The 21,281-nt window shown below is 45.6% G+C and overlaps 1 protein-coding gene across 3 annotated transcripts in view; it reads left to right on the forward strand.

Moving 5' to 3' along the window:
• The window catches only part of AIDA (axin interactor, dorsalization associated), a 36,954-nt gene that overhangs the window by 924 nt on the left and 14,749 nt on the right, over positions 1 to 21,281 (forward strand). For 2 of the 3 annotated variants that reach the window (XM_054980011.1, XM_054980020.1), the window contains exons 2-4: positions 4,121 to 4,190; positions 19,691 to 19,744; positions 20,781 to 20,835. In XM_054980011.1, coding sequence (XP_054835986.1) covers positions 4,121 to 4,190; positions 19,691 to 19,744; positions 20,781 to 20,835 — 179 coding nt within the window. Of the gene's footprint in view, positions 1 to 3,726; positions 3,784 to 4,120; positions 4,191 to 19,690; positions 19,745 to 20,780; positions 20,836 to 21,281 lie in introns of those variants that run through there. The other variant, XM_054980029.1, reaches the window with a different exon arrangement.

Here is a 21,281-nt window from a genome sequence, read left to right on the forward strand (position 1 = left end):
AGAATTAATACTTTGTTTCAGAAATGTATGTGGGGTTCAAGACCACCAAAGATTCTTTAAAGAGGATGCAGCTTTCAATTAATGAAGGAGGATTTGCTTTTTGGGACCTTAGTTCTTATCATCAGGCATACTTGTTAATGTGTACAAATTACTGGGATCATTCCTCTCAATTGGAATAGTTTCAGGTGGGTAGCTGTGTTGGTCTGTAGTAGAAGAGCAAGATTCGGGCCCAGTGGCACTGCTTCCTGACAATCTAATTTGCAGTACCCCTCCCATTCTCTACCTGGATTTTAAAGACACCTCCCCTTTTCCACTCCATGTGTCTGTTGAAAGGAGTTTTGACTCTTGAAAGCTCATACCTTGAAAATTAAATTGTTCTCTAAGGTGCTGCTGGACCCAAATCTTCCTCTCAATTGGAAAATCTGTCTTGAGCTTTTGAAAGGGGAATCTCATTAGTGTCCCAGTAGAGGGAGACTCCAATCAGGAATCTGGACCTCCAACCAAACCAAGGCAGAAATAGTGGTAAATTAAAAGTCTATTGGAGAAATACTCAAACGAACTGATGCACTTCAATAACATAGGCAAACTGCATACCTTGCAGGGTAGGTACCCACTTCTATATCTTCTTACAAACAAATTCATTAGGAAAATTGTGAACAAATAGCAAGATAGTTTACAAAAAACAATCCAGGTCAAGTCAGTAATTTCTAAAAAGTTGGCAGGTCATATAAACTATAAGGGCTGACATTTAACACCTCTTTGGCACCTCTTGTTATCGCTTGGAAAACTAGAGGGGTACAATCATAAGATAAAAGGAGTGCTAGAAAAACAAAGTCATAACATCAGGGTTTTTCAAAGTTATGTCCCGTTGTAAATTTAAAACACCCTTTTGTCTCACTATCTTTACCTACATTGCAATTTCTAGAGAGGAGTGGTGAAACGAAAGTGGGTGAAAGCATAAATGGGATTAGAGAGAGCCAAAACTCACTCCCAGAATGTCCTTCTGAAAAACCAAACTTACAAGAAATCATTAACTAAAACTATATGCTTCTAAAAAACCCCTAACAGTTTTCTTGGAGGCCTTTTTAAATCTGAATACATTAGGGTCTACTTATGTTAAAGTAGATTTGTTTCTCCTACAATCTCTGCAGCTAGAGGAGTATGGTACATAATTTCACAATATCAATGTGGCTCTTTCTCACATGTTAAACTATAACATTGTCAAATCCAGACTTAAAAATTGGGGAAACAGCTTTCTTCTGGAAGGCTTGGACAGATAAAGAATTTTTACCTTAGATCAATTGATAGATAATAATGAAAATAATATTTGATTTATATACTACCCTTCAGGACAACTTAACACCCATTCAGAGCAATTTACAAAGTATGTTGTTATTATCGTCAAGACAAAAAAAGTGGGTGGGGCTGAGAGAGCTGTGACTAACCCAAGGTCACCGAGCTGTCTTCAAGCAGAGATGTGGGGAATCAAACCCAGTTCTCCAAATTAGAGTTCTGCTGCTCTTAACCAGAGAATTTTGTATTAGAAAACTCATTTATGGTTGTTGTGGGTTTTCCGGGCTGTATTGCCGTGGTCTTGGCATTGTAGTTCCTGACGTTTCGCCAGCAGCTGTGGCTGGCATCTTCAGAGGTGTAGCACCAAAAGACAGAGATCTCGACACTGAGAGATCTCTGTCTTTTGGTGCTACACCTCTGAAGATGCCAGCCACAGCTGCTGGCGAAACGTCAGGAACTACAATGCCAAGACCACGGCAATACAGCCCGGAAAACCCACAACAACCATCGTTCTCCGGCCGTGAAAACCTTCGACAAACTCATTTATTTTTGAGGATGTTAATGTATTTTTAAACTATTTGCCTGTCACTTGGGATCTAACTGATGGTCAATGGAAATGGACCCACCATGCCCTCACAGTTGCTAAAAGACTTATACTGCAATACTGGAAAGCCCACTTCCTGTAATTCACCTGATTAAGGACTTTATAAGCAACATTTGAATGTATCACATATAGATGCTCATTGCGTATGGACTTATTTTTAGATATTTGGAAACCTTTTATAGATACTAATGAATAGATTTGCCAGTAGTGTTTTTGTGGCCAGCACTATTTTTTTCCTGTTTGCTTTTTAATTTATTTTGCAGTAACAAAATAATTTTTAAAAATTATTTTTTTAAAAGGGCTGCTAGGCTGAAATCCTGCTGTTCTACTGCACACCAACATGGCTATCCACCAGAAACAGGCTGTATACAGTACATTTAATATAAAAACATTCCTATTTGTTCATACATCTGAGATTCCCGACAAGATTTTTCATCCTGAACTGCATATTTTCCCAAACTTCTAGGATCTTCTCCTTTGTCTGTTCCTTTCTTGTCTCTTATTTTATTGTATGCAAGGGCAATAAGTGGCTTTTCTGGAGCTCAGAACCTAAGCTGTTTCTGTTAGCAGTAGCACCTCAGCTGCTATGCTCAGTCCATATGGAGAAGTGGGCTGGAGTTTTTAGTTCTTCAAGGTTGTGAGCCCAGACACACCCAGGTATCCAGTGTATCTCATGGCCTGTGTACAGCACTGGAAGCAGCGTGGAAGTAATCTTGGATGAAGTCACCTATGGTCAGCATTATCTCATAAGTTAAATAATATTACTGCAGTTTCTAGGACAGTCTGCAACGTTTCTTTCTCCTTAGAAAAGGGGTCCCCAACATGGTGTCTATAGGCACCATGGTGCCTGCTGACACCTCTCCAGGTGCTCAAGTGTTTTTAGAAAGTGGTTGGAGTTTTTTTGCCCAGGAAGAATTCTTATTGGCCATTAGAGATCTGATTGGCTGTGCAGATTTTTAAAGTTGCTTCAGCAGCAGCTGTTACCACAGCACAAGGATCTTCACTGTGATTGAAGGTAAGTCTGTGTGTATGCAAGAAAGTATGTTTTAAGCAACATGTTCATTTTAAAAGGCCTTCCGTTAAACAGAGCTTCTGTTTGAAATGTTGAGGAGTTACTATTAGAGTTATGCATGAATTCACTCCCTGACATTTAGTGGTTGGCTCCACTTTTTGTGGTAGCATTTTGTGGTTGTGCCAACCATCTTGTGTCAAAATTCCAAATGGGTCATATGCTCAAGAAGGTTGGGGATCCCTGCTTTAGAAGGTGCTTTTGTAGTTATGTAGCTACTTCAAGCTCTTCATTCTGACAAATCAAAATAAAGATTATGATCCACAACTAAATGGGGACAATATGGCCAGAGATATTGCTTTGCAAGTCTTTTGGTGCCCTGACCACCTCTGTTTTGATCACACACATTTCTTGCTGAGGCAGTCTCAGATGCAGGTGCTACTACTGTGCTAGTTCTTTTATCTTTTAACTTAAGAGAACTTGGACAGAAAAAGGGTTGCCTTAATGCTTGAACAGTAACCTCTTTGCAGGACACCATTAAGGAGTAAACTAATGCAGTTCCTTCCAGTAGATCGTTGAGACATCTAATGCAAATCTAAACTATTTCTGGGTGGAAATGCTTGTAAATGTAGAATCTCTTTAATACATGGTTTTATATTTTCCTGTCAGGGTTTTTTTAAATATACCTAGCCCTGTTTATTTGTTATTCCCTTTACGGTAGAAATTTACTGTGTGTATGAAGTAGCCAGGCATCAGTCTAAATATTTCCTAACTCATATACTTGGATCCTGCAGAAAATCTCCACCGATAGAAAGGACTTCAGTCCGTGTAGCAGGACTTCCTTGACTTGCTGCTACAGTGCCATACGCCCTGACAAGTAATATTCTGTACTGGTTTTGCTGCACTGTTGCCCTGCTCCTATCTGTATTTTAATCTCATTTTGTATAGAGTCTCTGTATTTAAAATTTTATATTTTATATATGCCAATAATATAAAATATATTGCTTGACTGACTGACTTGCTGCAGACCAAAATTCTGCTCCTAAGGGGTAGGAGACCTCAGGAACAATATGGGGGAACTCGACAGAAATCACATTCCCTTCTGTCAGCAGAATTTTTCCACTGGATTAAATTCATGAGTTCTATATTATCTTGTACTATCCAAAACTCCACAAACCATTAAAGTCCTCTCTCTCTCTCCCTGCCTCCTTCAGTTTGGCAAGACATCTACAGAAAGAGGCCCAGACTCAACCCAACAATTCAGAATTCACAGAAGATCAAAAGGTATGTGATATGTGTTCATTTTTGGTAGAATAGTCTTTAGAAATAAGTACAGCATCCTTTTATTAGGACTTGTTGAGGTGTAACAGAATAGTTAAGTTTTTGTGTTCCCTCAAACTCTGAGGAACTCCAAAGCTTGTTTACTTGGACATTTGGACTAGTTGTAATAAGATTCCAATGCTCTAGTAGACTTTTTAATATAATAGACCTACACTGCTGCCTGTGATCTTTGTCTTTAAAAGCAGTGATTGACTATCCTTGCAGCCACTGGAAATTTTATCCATGTTGCATGGAATCTGAGCCCTACCCTGGAAGCTTAGTATAATGCAGAAAGAAAAAATATCATTAGTTTGTTTGGCAGCAGTTTGTAAGTATTGTGTGGCAGTGAACATGTTGGATTAAGTTGTTGATTTAAGAGAGACTTCATTTTATTACTGAGAGAAATTGGCTTACAACTTCAATAAAAGCAAAATGCATGGTATTAATACTTTCCCTGTTGCTTTTATTGTATTATACCAGTCCTCTTACATTAGGTGCTATGCTTTGTTTCAGATCTCTACTTGGTTTCAGATTTTGGCAGTCCTAATCCTGTTACATTCCTTATTGGATGTCCCATTCTGTTGATTGTATTGACTTACTGTGTGTAATCTGTCTTGTGTCTCAGTGAGAAAGGCAAAGTATAATTAACTTAATAAATAATACATTTGTTTTCTTGTCAAATACTTCAAACTTCTTTATCTGTTACTTACCAGCTGTTACTTTGTCATTTAACATTGTTATTAAGCATCATGTCACTTAATGACATTTGACTATGTTAGGAAAAGAACTTTCAGTTAGAGTAGCTTGTAAACTGGATTTGAAATGTTTCTGTATGATAAATTAATGTATGTCTTGACTAACTTGTTGGTACATGATAGTGTGGTAGGGCTCTTCTGTGTCCTTTGCATGGAGTTTCTTGTCCTTCAGCATGAATGCCAAAAACTTTAGAGGGTAAACTTTCACAACATACAGTTTTTGCTTCATCAGTTCTCCCTATAACAATTTCTTCAACAATCCTCATCTCTTCTGTTGCCTAGCAATCTTGGGCCATGCTGCTGCTTTTTTCAACAGACTCCCCTGCCTTCAGGATGGAAAAACTAAGCTATACTGCACCTGAAAGAGGGAATAGAGATTAGGGTACTGCAGCATGGTGGCAATCATGTTGTTAAACTTGCATTTCTGCATATGAGTGCATAGTGTGCGGGCACCAGAAATACCTCCTTTATCTGAGGCAAAAGAAGCTAAAAGTACACTGACTGAAAACAGCTGCTTTGTGGTGAGGAATGACTACTGGGCAACGCAAGTAGAAAAAAATAGTATCTTTTAACATTGGCAACTTCCTACTGCAGAGATAGGGGACTGGTATGGGAAATCTGTGCGGACTCTAGTTTGAGAACAGTGAGCCCAGCAAATATGTAAATCAATACATTTGCATATTCCTGTCTCATTCCTGATCCTGGTTTAGAATATTTTGGTAAGGACTAGGGAAAGAGAACAATATGGAAGTACATGATTGCTGGAACAGAAGACAAAGAAAGGGCAGGCAGATGTGCAAGGAAATTAGAGTGATATCCTAAGGCCCCGTCTCGCGCCTGTGGCCACGCGTCAATATAAATGCAGTGCCACTCATCTGCTACCTAAGGACTTTTGCAGGAGTGTTGGGCCAGCCAGCTAACCCCAGAAAGGCGTATTCATGAGTGAATGCACCCTCAGTGCCCAGGCAACACCTTCAGGATCAACCAATTGCAGGGCAGCAGCAGTTGACAACGCTGTGAGTGGCAGGGGAAGATACTGCTAGTCCTGAGCCATGTTTCCCGTCCCCAGCTGCCACACCCCTGCCCCACAGGGAGAGACCCCCATGATCGGGCTTGCTGCACTCCCAACAGAGGCACTTGCCCTGAGAGGAGCCCCGCCCCAGGAGGTAGGACACTGATAGTGCAGACAAGGTGCTTGCCCACCTGCACATCCAGCCCCGTTCCCAACAAGAGGCAGGCTGGCGGAGGAAACACCGCTTGCTTGCAAACTCCACAACTCTCACCACTGCCCCAAGGAAGATGCATCCCCTCCCTGAAAAGTGAGCACCAAAAGGTGACAGGACCCAGCAAGGGTTGCATTTGCAGACTGCAGCACTTGGGATCAGCCCCCAGGTCCCAGACAGGCAAGTGAGGGTGGGGGGGGGCAGGTTCTTCAATGAGTGACAGGAATGTCTACTGGAAACCATTCAAAAGGCCAGAAGGCCCATTGGAGGCGATGGGAGCGACAGATGCCCACGGACTTGATCACTGCATCACAAAGATGCTCCGGTCCTGGGGTGACCCCGCCCAGAGTGGACTGACAGCTTGCAGGACCAGAGAAACTGCTCCGGGGGGGGGGGCATCGTCCACCACCACCACCCCCGGTGCCAGATTTCCTAAGTCCATCCCTGCCTCCGCAAACAGTGAAAAGGAGGATGGTCCATCCTTCCAGAGGAGGAGCCCCAGAGATCCCAAGACGTTGCTCCACATCCCCCACTTCCCAGCAACAACCCCCCTTCCCCCACATGCAGCCTGGTTTATCTGATGCTAGCGGCTCTGTCAGAGTATGTGAGTCCTCAGTGCCCCCCCCCCCGCCATGCCAGACATATATGGGCTGCACTACAATTCCCACCCCACTGCCTGAAGTTACATTGAGGGGAGAAGGGGGCAGGGAAACTGGACGGGGCCCCAAGGCGCCACTGGACACCTGCTCCTTCTGGCAGTAGAGCCCACCTCATCCAGCCCTGAGCCAGGAATCATTTGCCAGGATGTGTGAGAAGACATCCCTGTGGGGAGTTGGGGGCAGGGGGGCTACTGTCATCTACAGGCAAACAATCTGGCAATTTGTTGTTTTTCAACACATATTTTATTGAACTAGAAAAGGTGAAGAGGTTGTCTGGATATGTTTCTTGCCAATGTCCCTCAGCTGGAAAGGGAGCAAAGGCAGTTTGCACAGCAGTCAGAGCTGCAAAATCCATTCCTTGTCCTGCCTTCGCAGGACAAAGTTGAGATGTGAGCTGCCTTGGGGAACTGCTCCCTGGGCTGGACCTGAATGGCACTCATGGAAGATCACTGGGGGCTGGAATATCTATTCTCCTTGGTCACATATGTGGCAAGGGACCCAGCCTCGTCCAAGGCCAAGCCCAGTCTGTAACGTTTTGGGATGGTGTCCATGGTTGGGAGTGGCGGCAGCGGCGGCAGCTCCAATGACACAGGTGCAGCCCGCAACCAGATGATGCATGGCCCTCTGGTGACAAAACGCTCTGCATCAAGATGGTCTTATCCTGTGAGGGAGAAAGTCAAGGGGCTGAGCACCCTCCGTCAACGGGGAGTTATGAACACCCAGTCAGCCTGACCTGCGGCTGCACTTCCTACTCTGCTGAGAGAGGCCCTGGCTGAGGGAATGTGAACAGAGCACCCAAATGAGTAGCTGATGCCCCCCCCCCCAAATAGCTGTGTCAAGAGCAGTTTTCTGGGCAACTGCCTTCATGGCAGGCAGATGCTGCAGCTCCCCTCCCACACCAGCGAGCCTCACTTGCAGAAGCTGGCGTTTGGGAGGGTTCAGGTGAGGGGGGCAGCTGGCACAAATCAGCAAGCTGGGGTAGCCGCCACCTCAGCTCCTTCTTACTTCTCAGTGCTGCCTCGCCCCTTCCCATGCTGGGACTCTCGAGTCGGATAACCTGCAAGAGGACTAGGGTGGTTGTTGTTAATCAGACATTCTGGACTTTGCTCTTCTTCCCTTGAGTGAATGCAAAGTACTCCCTATTTTCTGCTAAGTCCCCCCCCCAGTGCACTTGTGGCCCACCACCGTGAGCACCCACTCTCCTTTGCACTTTAAGTCTCTACAGCAGGGGGCTGCTGGGCAGAGCCTCCGGTTGCCACAGGGGTCAACACGGATTGGTCTCCATGGTAGTTGCCATTCTGTGCTCCGTCGGGCTGCATGGGTGGGGCTGGGCGCTGGGAGGGGCCCCCAGTTTTCCCATTTAATGGGCATCTGTGGGCTACACTGCCTTTTTTCGTGGTGTAACTTTCTGCTGCTGCAGGGGGTGTTCCCAGGCCTGGGGTAGCTTTGGAAGCCGACTAACTCATGGTCTGTCCCCCGGCCCGCCCCCTCCAGCACCAGTGCAGGAACTTGTGCTGCACTTACACCTCCATCTGGCCATCAAGTGTGACCAGTAGTGGCGGCCCATCAGCGGTAGCACGCCTCAACTGGAGGGGGTTTACACCTGCATAAGTGCAAGTTATGCCCGTGTAAGCCTTAGTCCTCTCCCTGAGTGCTTTCCACCCCCCACCCCCCCAGGGATTGGGCTGCCCATCTATTGCATATTAACAGAAGGAATAACTACTGTACTCCCCTCACCCATACACGCAGCTTTTGAGATTTTATCAGGCACTGCCTATATGTTTTCTTTATTTATAGTCCACTTTTCACACTGAGACTCAAGGCTGATTACACAGTGTAAGTCAATGCAATCAACAGTAAGAATGTTCCATGAACAATGCAGTAGGGCAGTTATGGCGAACCTTTGTGAGCCCGAGTGCCCAAACTGCAACACAAAACCTGTCAGAACTGTGGCTAGATAATGTCCTTACTCCAGACTACCTTCTGCAATCAAACAAAAGCCCGTTGTTTTCAAAAGTTTACTGAAGAAAGAATGCATTATAGTCCATGAGCCTGAATACAATATTCAGGATGGTACATGTGAATTGTTACCAATGACAGGCAAAGCATGAGGTACAAAGTAACAGATCCCAGCAGGCCCAACCTCCCCCCATAGTTCTCATAACAATCCCTTTGAAGCTCGGAAAGCGAAAGTCCTTCGAGGCTGGAACAGCGGTAGCCATAACATTCCTCCTCTGGGAGATAGCTGCCTGGGAACATCCTGGCACCTGTGAAGAAAGCACTTATAATACTGAAAGGATTAAAATGGAGTCTCTTAAGCACTATCATACCTGAAAGTATTCTGAACATGACATTCTGCCCCCTCTAAGATGCTCCCCCCCCCAGGTTTATGGGGATAGCGCTTATGGAATGCCCTGACTAGCCTAGGAGCATGTACATGCACAGAGTTCACCCACTCATCAAACCCAGAGTCCTGTTTGGCTTTGTCGAGGTGTTTTCTAATTTGAGTCCATTGGTGAGCCGCTTCCCCCCACCATTCTGTGATGTCTTGGGATGCTGTAGTAGGAGGAGGAAGCGCATCAAATGGGAAGGGTTTGAAATGGAAGCCATAAACTACTTTGAAAGGAGTCTCCCCGGTGGATGCGTGCACACTGTTATTGTAGGAGAATTCTGCCATGGGGAGCAAATCGACCCAGTTGTCTTGCTGGAAGTTAATATAACAGCGGAGGAATTGTTCTAATATTTGATTAGTTTTTTCTGATTGTCCGTCGGTTTGAGGATGATGGCTTGAACTTAAACCTTGTTCAATACCCAGCATTTGTAAAAGCTCCCGCCAGAAGTTGGCAATGAATTGTCCGCCGCGATCCGAAATCACCTTTGACAGAAAAGAATGTATTTTTACAATGTGCTTTATAAAGATATCAGCTAGTTTTCGAGCGGAAGGTATAGTGGTGCAAGGTATAAAATGAACTTGCTTGGAGAATAAATCCACTACGACCAAAATACAGTTGTGCCCCTTGGAGGGGGGTAAATCAGTAATAAAGTCCATAGATATTACTTCCCACGGTCTGCTTGGCGTTTCTAAAGGTTGCAATAGTCCTGGGGGTTTGCCTTTTCGGGATTTGGCACTGAGGCAAACGGGGCAGGACGCTACATATTGGGAAATGTCTTTGCGCATGCCTGGCCACCAAAATTGATGTTGTACTAAATGAAGTGTTTTTAAGTACCCATAGTGTCCTGCTGTAGGGGCGTCGTGACAGCGTTGTAAAACTTCCTTTCTTAAACTTTTGGGTACATAGAAGCGGTCTCCCCAAAGCCATTCCCCTTATTCGGATTGTTGCAGTTTGTCTTTGGGCACGTTCCCCCCCTCCTTTTCCACTTCAGCCTTCAGTTTTTGTCTCCACCCCTGATCGGGTTGAGGGGATTGGGCTGTGCGACTGCGTGTGGTTACCACACCCCCTAATTGCATAGGCGAAAAGACGGTGTCTACTGTCTCCTCCCTTTTGCTTTTGTGCTGGGGCATGCGTGATAGAGCATCGGCCAGGAAGTTAGTCTTGCCCGGTAGAAAGTTTAACGTGAAATTGAATTTAGAAAAGTACTCCGCCCACCGCAGTTGCTTGGCATTTAGTCTTCGGGGGCTGCGTAGGGCCTCTAAATTCTTATGGTCCGTCCAAACCTCGAAAGGATGGCGGGCTCCTTCTAACCAATGTCTCCAGGAAGTGAGAGCTGCTTTTACAGCAAAAGCCTCCTTTTCCCAAACATTCCAATTTCTTTCTGCTTCAGAAAACTTTCGGGAAAGGAAGGCACAGGGCTTGAGCTTTCCGTCCTCCCCCCGTTGCAATAGTACACCTCCAATTGCGGTGTCGCTGGCGTCAACCTGCACCACAAAGGGGCGATTTTCATCGGGGTGTTGCAGAACGGGTTCGGAAACAAACTGCGTTTTGAGGTGGCCGAATGCTGCTTGGCATTCTGGTGTCCAAGGCAATTTGGCACTCGGTTTTTTGGCTTGGTCCCCCTTGTCTTTGGTTTTTAACAGTTCGGTTAGAGGGAGTGTAATTTGAGCAAAGTTCGCAATGAATTCTCTATAGAAGTTGGCAAAGTCCAAAAAGGATTATAGTTCTTTGCGGGTAGCGGGGGTTTGCCAATTTTGTACTGCTTGTACTTTGCCCGGGTCCATTTTCAAGCCATCTTTGGAGATGCAGTAGCCTAAATAAGTGAGTTCTGTTTTGTGGAACTCACATTTAGATATATTGTCGAAGGCTTTCACGGCCGGAGAACGATGGTTGTTGGGGGTTTTCCGGGCTGTATTGCCGTGGTCTTGGCATTGTAGTTCCTGACGTTTCGCCAGCAGCTGTGGCTGGCATCTTCAGAGGTGCTACACCTCTGAAGATGCCAGCCACAGCTGCTGGCGAAACGTCAGGAACTACAATGCCAAGACCACGGCAATACAGCCCGGAAAACCCCCAACAACCACCACATTTAGATAGCTTGATGGGCAGTTTTTTACACATTAGAGTGGTCAAGACCTTTTTTACAAGTTCTATGTGTTCCTCTTCTGTTTCCGAATAGATTAAAACATCATCTAGGTACACCACAACGCCCTTGTATAAGAATTCATGCAGTACTTCATTGATCATGGACATGAAAACCGAGGGGGCCCCAGCCAGGCCAAATGGCATAACTAAATATTCATACTGGCCGAGGGGCGTGTTAAAAGCGGTTTTCCATTCGTCCCCTGCTCTGATACGAACATGGAAGTAAGCATTTTTCAAATTCAATTTCGTAAAGATCTTACCTTGAGCCACGACATTGAGTAGATCTCTGATGAGTGGGATGGGATAAGCGTTGCTGGAAGAGACAGCGTTAAGTCCCCGAAAATCCGTGCACAGTCTTAAGCCCCCATCCTTCTTTTTGACGAAGAGCACTGGCGCAGCATGTGGGCTGTTAGCCGGTCGAATAAATCCTCTTTGAAGATTGATGTCAATGAACTTGCGGAGTTCTTCCCTTTCGTTAGGGCTCATGGGATATAGGCGGCCCTTGGGCAGCGAGGCGCCCGGTAAAATTTCCACGGCACAGTCCGTCCTCCTATGAGGAGGTAAAGTATTAGCTTCTTCCTCTGTGAAGGCTTGGGTGTAAGCTCTGTATTGCTTGGGTATTTGGTTGATTTCTTCCTGGGTGAGGAGAGCAGGCTCAGTGATGGTAGGATTGTGACCCCAATTTTGATTCCAACGATGACTTTTGCAAGCATCATGGGTGAATGTGATGCTTCCCTCTGCCCAGTTGATGTAGGGGTTGTGATCGCATAACCATCGGCTTCCCAGGATCAAGGGGTATTTGGCAGTGGCACTAATAACGAATGATCTTACTTCCCAATGTTGTCCCATGCCGGTTATGACCAGAGTGGTTTCCGTAGTGACTGGATTCATGTTAGTGCCATCCATCTGCTCAAAAATGACAGGCGTTTCCAATTCTTTAACAGGAAGTACTAATCCATTTACTAGGGCTGGTGCAATAATGTCTCTAGAGCAGCCCGAGTCTATCAGAGCTTGCACACGGATGTGCATTTTCCTGTCTGGGTTCACTAAGGTTACCGGTATGAAGAGTATGGACCCTTGGGGTCTGTTCGAAATAGGAACTGACTGAGATTTGATCTGCCTTTTGGGTCCTTTTACGACAGATCCATTTCGTTTCCCGAGGTGGGACTCTCTGGATTCTCCTCCCCGGTTAGAGCTGTTGGATCATATTCCATAACTTCTTCTAGCTCTAACCCTCTTTTGGGAGGGTTTCTCCGAGGAGCTCCTCTGCCTCTCGCTGTTCTAGGAGCTGGTGTTGGGCGCGATGGTGCCGGGTAGGCTGTGGGGGCTGGACGTCTTAGTTGGAGCGGAGATCTTTGCACAGGCCGGTACGGACATTGCGCCGCAAAATGACCACTTTGGCCACACTGCAGGCACAACCCTTGTTGCCATCTAGCATCTCTCGCTCCACGAGTAGCATATCCAGCACCTCTGCCTCCTCTGACCAGAACTGAGGAGCGCCTTTGTCCCGTATGTTGCTGTTGTTCCACTAACCGGACTTCTAGCATGCAGTTTTCAACTTCACAAGTTAATTGAATCCATCCTAGTAGAGTGGGAGGATTATCTTGCATAAGGGCTCTGTCCAACAGCTTGGGATTCAAGCCCTGCTTGAACAAAATTATTTTGGTCGATTCTTCACACCTTGGGCATTTAGCGGCCAGTTGTCGGAATTTCGTAACATAGTCTCTAGCCGACATACTGCCTTGCTTAATAGACTGCAATTCAGTCCGGGCTCTAGTTTCCTCTAGAGGGTCTTCATATTGGGCTCGGAGTGCGTCCACAAGCCCTTGAAGAGTATTTAATTCAGGGGCACCTATATCATAAACTCCTACATACCAGTCTGCAGCTTTGCCTTGGAGTCTCGATCCCAGGTGTTCGATCTGACTGGCCTCGCTTCCGAAAAGATGTCCCCATTGATTAAAGAATTGCACCGCTTGCACTAGGAAGAATCCCAACTTGGATGGGTCTCCATCAAAGGTAGCTTCCAACTTCACCCAGCCCATGGGAAGTTCTTGTCTGGGAGCTGGTGCTGGCATCGGGTAAACATCAAGCGGGGCAAGTTGTAACGGAGGTTGTCGCGGTGTTGGCGGGTGTAGCAACAAAGGTTGCCTTGGAGGAGGCCCCCCTGGGATCGGCTGGGAAGGCCCTCTAGGTACGGGTTGTAGCGGCGCTGGCCGGAAAGGTGCTGGCTGGGCTGGCGGAGTGCCACGGGGCGCCGGCAATCTGGGCACTGGTAACAGAGGAGCGGGAACCGGTCCTTGGGGTGCCGGTCGTAACGGGGATGGGTGAGGAGAAATAGGCTGAAGAGGTACTGGAGTTCCTCCTGGGACTGGCCCTCTCGGCCCCGGCATTTGGTGTGGCCGGGGAGTGGTGCCTCTTCCCGTTTCGCTCGTCCCCGGGATAATTCGCGGCGAGTCCCCTCTCGGTAGGACTGGTGGCTCACTCTCTTGGGTCGAGGGAGGTGGTACTACAGGGGAAGCGGGCTCCGCAGGACGTTCCGGTTCTCCACCTCCTCCTCCGGCTCCGTTGTCATCTGGTACGACCGGGTCTTCAGGGCAGGGGTCTTCTGGACAAGGATCTTTCGGGCAGGGGTCTTCTGGACAGAGTCCTTCCCCGGTATCGGGCTCAGGATCTTCAGGTTCATCTGGCTGTTGCGGCCACGGTTGGATTGGGCCCTCGGGACGGGGCACCAGGCTTTGCAAGGTAGACAAACTTTGACTGATGTCTGGTAGACCAGCTGGCGGTTCTCGGCCACCGTCCCCTACCACAAGTACAGACAGCAGGTGGACGGCGTGGGCTAAACTTTCTTCCATGCTTGCTAGTCTCGTCTCCAAAACTTGCACTCTATCGGGATTTTCCCCCTCCTGTTCCGTGTATCCAGTAGCCTGTGAGGTCGGCACATATTCGGCATGTGGTCTCGTGGCTTTCGTCTGTTGCCAAGGCAGGGTTTCTTCCATGCCTTGTTCTTCTTGTGATCTTGCAGCTAAGATCCCTTTCGCCAAACCAGTGACCGCTGAAATACCAGAGTCAATTGCAACAGTTCTGCTTTGAAGCTGCATCCAATGGTGCTCATTTACATCCGGTTGCCCCGTCCACGGGGTAATTTCTGAATAATCCCAGCTTAGGATACCGCGGCGGGACGTTTCCCACTCCGTTTGCTCGGTTGTCCTATTCCAGTAGAGCCACGGTTGGCTGCTGGCATGCTCGGGTATCGACTCTAAACTTCGCCGACTGTCCATCTGTGATTGCGTGAACACCGTACTAGCCCTTCGTTCCCTCGTCTCTCTTGGTCTCGCGCCCCACTGCGTCGGGGTGGGTACGGAAAACAGTGGTTCGGCTGTAGCTCTAGGCCGGGTATCTGCACTGCTGGGAGCGAGGGTGCAGAGCGTAGTCACCGAGGAGCCGTTGCCACTTGGTACGGGTCTTTGAAGTTCCAATCCTTGAGAGCCGGGGGAGGCATACGGATCAAACAAAGGGTCCCTGACTGGGACTGGTTTGGAGTCCGTCTGATCCGGCTTAGGCATTGGAGAGGGTGATTGGTAACAAAATGTCAGAACTGTGGCTAGATAATGTCCTTACTCCAGACTACCTTCTGCAATCAGACAAAAGCCCGTTGTTTTCAAAAGTTTACTGAAGAAAGAATGCATTATAGTCCACGAGCCTGAATACAATATTCAGGATGGTACATGTGAATTGTTACCAATGACAGGCAAAGCATGAGGTACAAAGTAACAGATCCCAGCAGGCCCAACCTCCCCCCATAGTTCTCATAACAATCCCTTTGAAGCTCGGAAAGCGAAAGTCCTTCGAGGCTGGAACAGCGGTAGCCATAACATTCCTCCTCTGGGAGATAGCTGCCTGGGAACATCCTGGCACCTGTGAAGAAAGCACTTATAATACTGAAAGGATTAAAATGGTGTCTCTTAAGCACTATCATACCTGAAAGTATTCTGAACATGACAAAACCAACTTATTTATTTCAAAGTGGCAATACTGCAATTAAACCTGAATACTGAGGTTTTAGTTAAGAAAAAAACAACTCAGACAGTTGTCCAAACTAATCAACCTCTCTCTCTCTCTCTCTCTCTCTCTCTCTCTCTCTCTCTCTCTCTCTCTCTCTCATTCACTCACTCACTCACTCACTCACTCACTCACTCAGGAGCTATGAATGAAAATAAAGCAAGTGAAATCAAAGCAGCTTGCCCTCCTTTACACCAGCAGCCCCCCTCTCCCCCTCCCTCCCTCCCTTAGGAGCCACGAATGAAAATAAAACAAGTGAAATCAAAGCGATTTGCCCTTCATTACACCAGCAGTCTGGCTTTCAGTTAGTCAGTGTCTGTCACTCACTCACTCACTCAGGAGTCACGAATGAAAGTAAAGCAAGTTAAATCAAAGCAGTTTGCCCTTCTTTACACTAGCATCCTGGCTTACAAACTCTCTCTCTCTCTCTCTCTCTCTCTCTCTCTCTCTCTCTCTCTCTCTCTCTCTCTCTCTCTCAGGAGCCACAAATGAAAATAAAGCAAGTGAAATCAAAGCAGTTTGCCCTTCTTTACACCAGCAGCCCGGCTTGCAGTCAGTCAGTCAGTGTCTCTCACTCACTCAGGAGTCTCGAATGAAAGTAAAGCAAGTTAAATCAAAGCAGTTTGCCCTTCTTTACACCAGCAGCCCAGCTTGCAGTCAGTCAGTCAGTGTCTCTCTCTCACTCACTCAGGAGTCACGAATGAAAGTAAAGCAAGTTAAATCAAAGCAGTTTGCCCTTCTTTACACCAGCAGCCCAGCTTGCAGTCAGTCAGTCTTTCTCTCTCACGCACTCACTCAGGAGTCTCGAATGAAAGTAAAGCAAGTTAAATCATAGCAGCTTACTCTCCTTTATGCTGCCTCCGCTTCTTGCTGCTAAAGAGACGGGCAGCAGGGAGGCAGCGTTGAGGAAAAGGAATCACGTGGGCAGGGCCAAAACCCATGTGATCTCTCTTCAGAGCTACCGGAACGCCATTCCAGCGCGTTCCCCCTCCAAATGAGCCCTGGACCTAGCGATCCGGCGACTTAGCTCACATGCCCACAGAGAGGGCTCTGTGTGCCAGCTGTGGCACGCGTGCCATAGGTTCGCCATCACTGCAATAGGGTATACAAGTCCAAATTTGCCGAGATTTGAAAACAAGCAGAATTTAATACCGAGGTGGAACAATTCAGAAACAGAGCATAAACGATTCTAAGCCTAACATATTAACAATGCAGAAATTCCCAGTAGGATCATACAACAACAGACCGTACATAGTAGTAGTAGTCTATAGTCCCTATCCCTTTACCAATGCATCTCTTTGAAACCATTTCCTTACAGTTCAGTCCTCCTATCTGAGTTAAAGTCCTCTTGAATAATTTGGTTTTGCATAGCTTTCAGAAAGTGAGAAAGTGGGAGTTTTCCTTATCTCTTTAGTTAGGCAATTCCACAATAGAAAATACATGTGTGCAGGCTGCTGTTAATTTTGCCTATGTGAAAGGTAGTATCTGCAGAAGGCCTTGTTCAGATGAGCACAGGTGCAGTGGTGGAGCATAGGAAGAGAGTTGGTATCATAGATAAAAGGGACCAAGGCCCTGAAGGGCTTTGTATGTGATAGCCACAACTTTAAATTGGGTCTGGTAACTGATGGGTATCCAGTGGAGTGACTGCAGAGTGAGAGTAATATGCATGCTCCACCTAGCTCATTATGATAATCAAACTGCAGCATTCTGCATCAATTGGAATCTCCAAGTTGACTTTGTTTACCTAACCAAAGTGTTTCTATTGAGAAGCCCCAGAAAATAGCAGTAGCAGGTAGGAGGCTCATATATTACCTGTTCTCAGTTAAGATGCTCCAGAGGGTTTAGTTTCATAGCTCAGCCCACAAACAGGGGATCTCAATGGCAATATGAAGTGGTAGGTATGTGAATGGTCAGTTGATTGGAACATTGTCCATTGAGACCTAAAGCTTGAATTAAATGAAGTGGATAAGATGCCAGTCCAAGGTATTTTTGGTTCTGATCTTGGGAGGAAATTATAGTAAATCCGTTGCCTAGCTTGACTCTGATGCTGCCAGTGTGTGTGGACTGACCGGGGGCGGGGGGGGGGGCAGAAGGAAGATTTCTGTACCTTGACAGGGTGCAGAGTCTCAAACATATCGTTACCAGAAGTAAAACACAAGTTCGTAGTAGAAATGTTTGCTTAAGTTTATTCTGCAGAGTTTATTGTATTTAGATTCCATCAGTTTAAATTCACCCCAGTGGATATATAGTTACTATATATTGTTATGGTTTTGTTGGTTGTTTAAACTGTTGTTTTTTATTGTTAGAAAAAAATAAGTTAAAAAAAGTAGTGATAGCTGTCACTGTTTATCTTATGTGCATATGTGCTGTAATTAATATACCTCAAGGATTTATTGTAAATGTCAGCAAGTTTTCTTTGAAAAGTTGTATTTTAAACTACTTTAATTGTAATAACTGCTTTAATTGTAATAGCAAATAAGAATAGTAAGTAAGAATAGCAAATAAGAATATCTGTGGTTGTGCTGCATATGCTTCTGCTGTTCAAGAAAAAAAAGAGCTAAAGGAAAGTACCGAGATCCTGATGTTCTGAGAAGAAAGGGTTGAAGCTAAAGCAGGGAATCCTCAAAGCAGTAGGTGGACAAGAAATCCAGTGACCTGAAATTCCAGGGCAAAGTATGGCTGTGTGTCCATGAGCTATAAGGGATGGCACAAAAATTGCTTAAATAGAATGGAGTTGTATGTGGAATTAATCTAAAAAGAACTCTTTAGCTGTGTCTCTTGCTGCTTTGCCTGCAAAATTGTAGTTATAAGTGTGGAGTGAGCTGAGACATATCATGGTCTGTTGGTAAATCATTGAGGCTGAACCGTTTTTTTTTTTAAATTTCCCACACTGAGGCTGTGACCACTTTAAGACCCTGGCTCCTGGTAAATACAGTGTTTTTTCTATTATGCTTGAACTTATGAAGTTATGAGGTATAGAAGGGTGTGACATGCAGGTAGAAAGAAAGTGCAATGAACTATATTGAGCCCACTAGTGAAAATGGTAAATACGTTCAAATAATATATGCAATAGAAGATAAAGTCAATTGTCATTACTTTCTCAGTACATAATAGTGTAGCAACATTTCACTTGGGCTGCATACTTCTGCATGGCATGCAGTGCGGAATTTCCATTAGTGCAGTCACTAGCCATTAACACATGAGACCGCATGGATAGTGTATCTAGTAGCTGTCTCTTTCTGTAAGATCTAGTTACCCTAAACTAGGGACAAAGAGTTCTGTTTTGGAGTTTATTACAAGTTCAGTGCTATTAATGAAATATTCTGTTCAAAGCTGTAAAATGAAGCTTCATGTTGAGAAAGCAACAGTTGGAAAAAACACTAGCTCTATTTAGCAGCAGTGTTTTGTGTGTGTTTTGTTCTCTTTCTACTTTTGGGTTGGGTGTGGTTCCTGAGAAATACTTCATGAATAGGGCCTGCTGGTATCTTGCCACAATTTAGTAGATCCTTTTAATTTTTTTAAAAAACATTCCTTGAGATTTTAAATCTTTCCTTAGCAAATTTGTTCTGACTACATTATCATTCTTTAACTCTCAAGTGCCTTTTAACACATTTCAAAGTTTTCTGCTCCACAACAAAAGGGCAGCTAGCAAGTTCAAGCAGCTGTAGTGCTCTTCTTTTAGGGAGAGGAAATACTGCTCTAAGCATAGCTGTTAATTCAGGAAAGGAAAGCAGGCTGTCTCTGGCACAGGCTTGTGGGGGGTGGGAAGGGATGTGGGTGGAGAAGAGATAAGCATCTTTGCCCTCTTGTTTACATTCCACTGTATTAGGGATGCTGATTGTATTGTAATTTCAGGCATGTATGAAGGATTGTGTGTGTGTGTGTGTGTGTGTGTGTGTGTGTGTGTGAGAGAGAGAGAGAGAGAGAGTTACAGCTTGGTCTGGAAACCAATAGTCATTCTGCTTACAGACAAAAGCATTGCACAGTTGTGCTTGTGTCACCAGATGTACATGTCTACATGCATGCATTCAGTGATAATATGGGAAGCATGTCTTGGACATAGAACAATATCCCAGCTTTCTTCTGCTTCCATTGGTAGCATGCAGAGTCTGCTGTCTTTTGCATCTTTCCCATACCAGGTTGGATTGCACATGTTGGAAAAAGTTATCGTTGTTCAAATGTAAAACTTATTCTAATAGCACATCAGACTAATTTCCTGCTTTTCTTTTACAGAAGATCTTAGCTAAGATTGCAACATGCTTGGAACTAAGGAGTGCAGCTTTGCAGGTACTGTAGTTCAGTTTCTTCCATTTGATTGTATGTCTTCATGAGTCTTAATAAATGTGACTGGATAAAAGGACAGTATTTTTGAAATGTGTGTGTTATATTGTATTCTAGTTTTAGAAATGAAAGGAAGGAGAAAAGAACAGTTCTGAGATCCGGCTTCCAGCCCTTGATGGGGTGCCGCTCGCACCAGTGCGAGTGGTAAGGAGTCTGGATGCGGCCTTGGATGCCTCCCTGTCAATAGAGACCCAGTTGCCCAATCTACGTTTTTCCATTTTCACTGGATCAAGCAGCTTGTTCACTACCTCTCAGCCCCTGACCTCACTGCACTGATCCACGCAATGGTCACCTCCATTACTGCTGCAACTTGCTCTATGCTGGGCTGCCATTGTCTCTACTCTGGAAGTTACAGCTGGTCCAGTGTGCGTTCCGACAGGGACCCCGTTCTGGTCACATATAAAACTGGTTCTGTGCCAGCTGCACTGGCTCCCAGTGGAATTCTGGATTAGGTTCAAGGTTTCAGTATTGACCTTTAAACCCCTTAGCAAACTGGGACCAGCATACCTATAGGACCGCCTCTCACCATATGTTCCCCAGAGAGCCCTTTGTTTGGCAGATCAGCATCTGCTGGTGGTCCCTGGCCCCAGGGAGGTTCATTGCGCTTCAACCAGGGCCAGGGCCTCTTCAGGACCCAGCAGGATTTATTAACTTTCCGCTGGGCCTGCAAGACAGAGATGTTCCACCTGGCATATTGTGGTTGAGGTGAGCATTCCCCTCTCCTAATTGGCCTCCTCCTGGGGGGGATATTATCCCCCCTGGTCTGCTGAACATCTAGCAGCTTGCCACTCCCATGGGGTTTTATACATAAAGGAACTGTGCAATAAAAATGCCGCAGTGTTTGCGCTGAAGTGTTTTAATTATTTTGCTGCCTGTTTTATGAGTTCATTGTGATACGCTCTGAGCCTGGTTTTCAGGGAGAGGGGAATACAAATGTAATAAAATAATAAATAAAAAACCACTAAAACTATTTTGCTCTTAGTCTACACCGTCCCAAGAAGAATTTAAGCTAGAGGACCTGAAGAAACTAGAACCAAGTAAGTATTCTGCTTTAGAAACACACCTGCAATAGCACCACTGCTTTAACAGCCTTCCTACCAGTATTTGCCACCATTTTAAAATGCGATTAAAGAGAGATTAATGCTCATGGGAATTATTGAAGTTGAAGCAGTGTTGCTGTGATCTTCCATGGATGAGTCTGCCTGCTGCATTTCTGTATGATCTACTACTTTAGAAAGAGAGAAGGTCTGCTGGAAGTGAGCAGTTTTGCTGTGCTCTGTATACAGAGTGTTTAGATCAGTCACTCTTCTGTGTAAAGATGCAGCAAGATTCTTGGAGGAAGCCACTTATTGTCTCTACTCGAGTCACTGCCTCCTTTCCTCCTCCTCTTCCTCTAGTGCATAAAGCTTGACTGAAACACTCCCCAGCCTGATCAGGTTTCAGTTCACTGTGATACTGGAAAGCAGCATTAAGCCTCCAGCAT

This window comes from Eublepharis macularius, chromosome 1 (assembly GCF_028583425.1).
Source record: "Eublepharis macularius isolate TG4126 chromosome 1, MPM_Emac_v1.0, whole genome shotgun sequence".
Taxonomy (NCBI): Eukaryota; Metazoa; Chordata; class Lepidosauria; order Squamata; family Eublepharidae; genus Eublepharis; species Eublepharis macularius.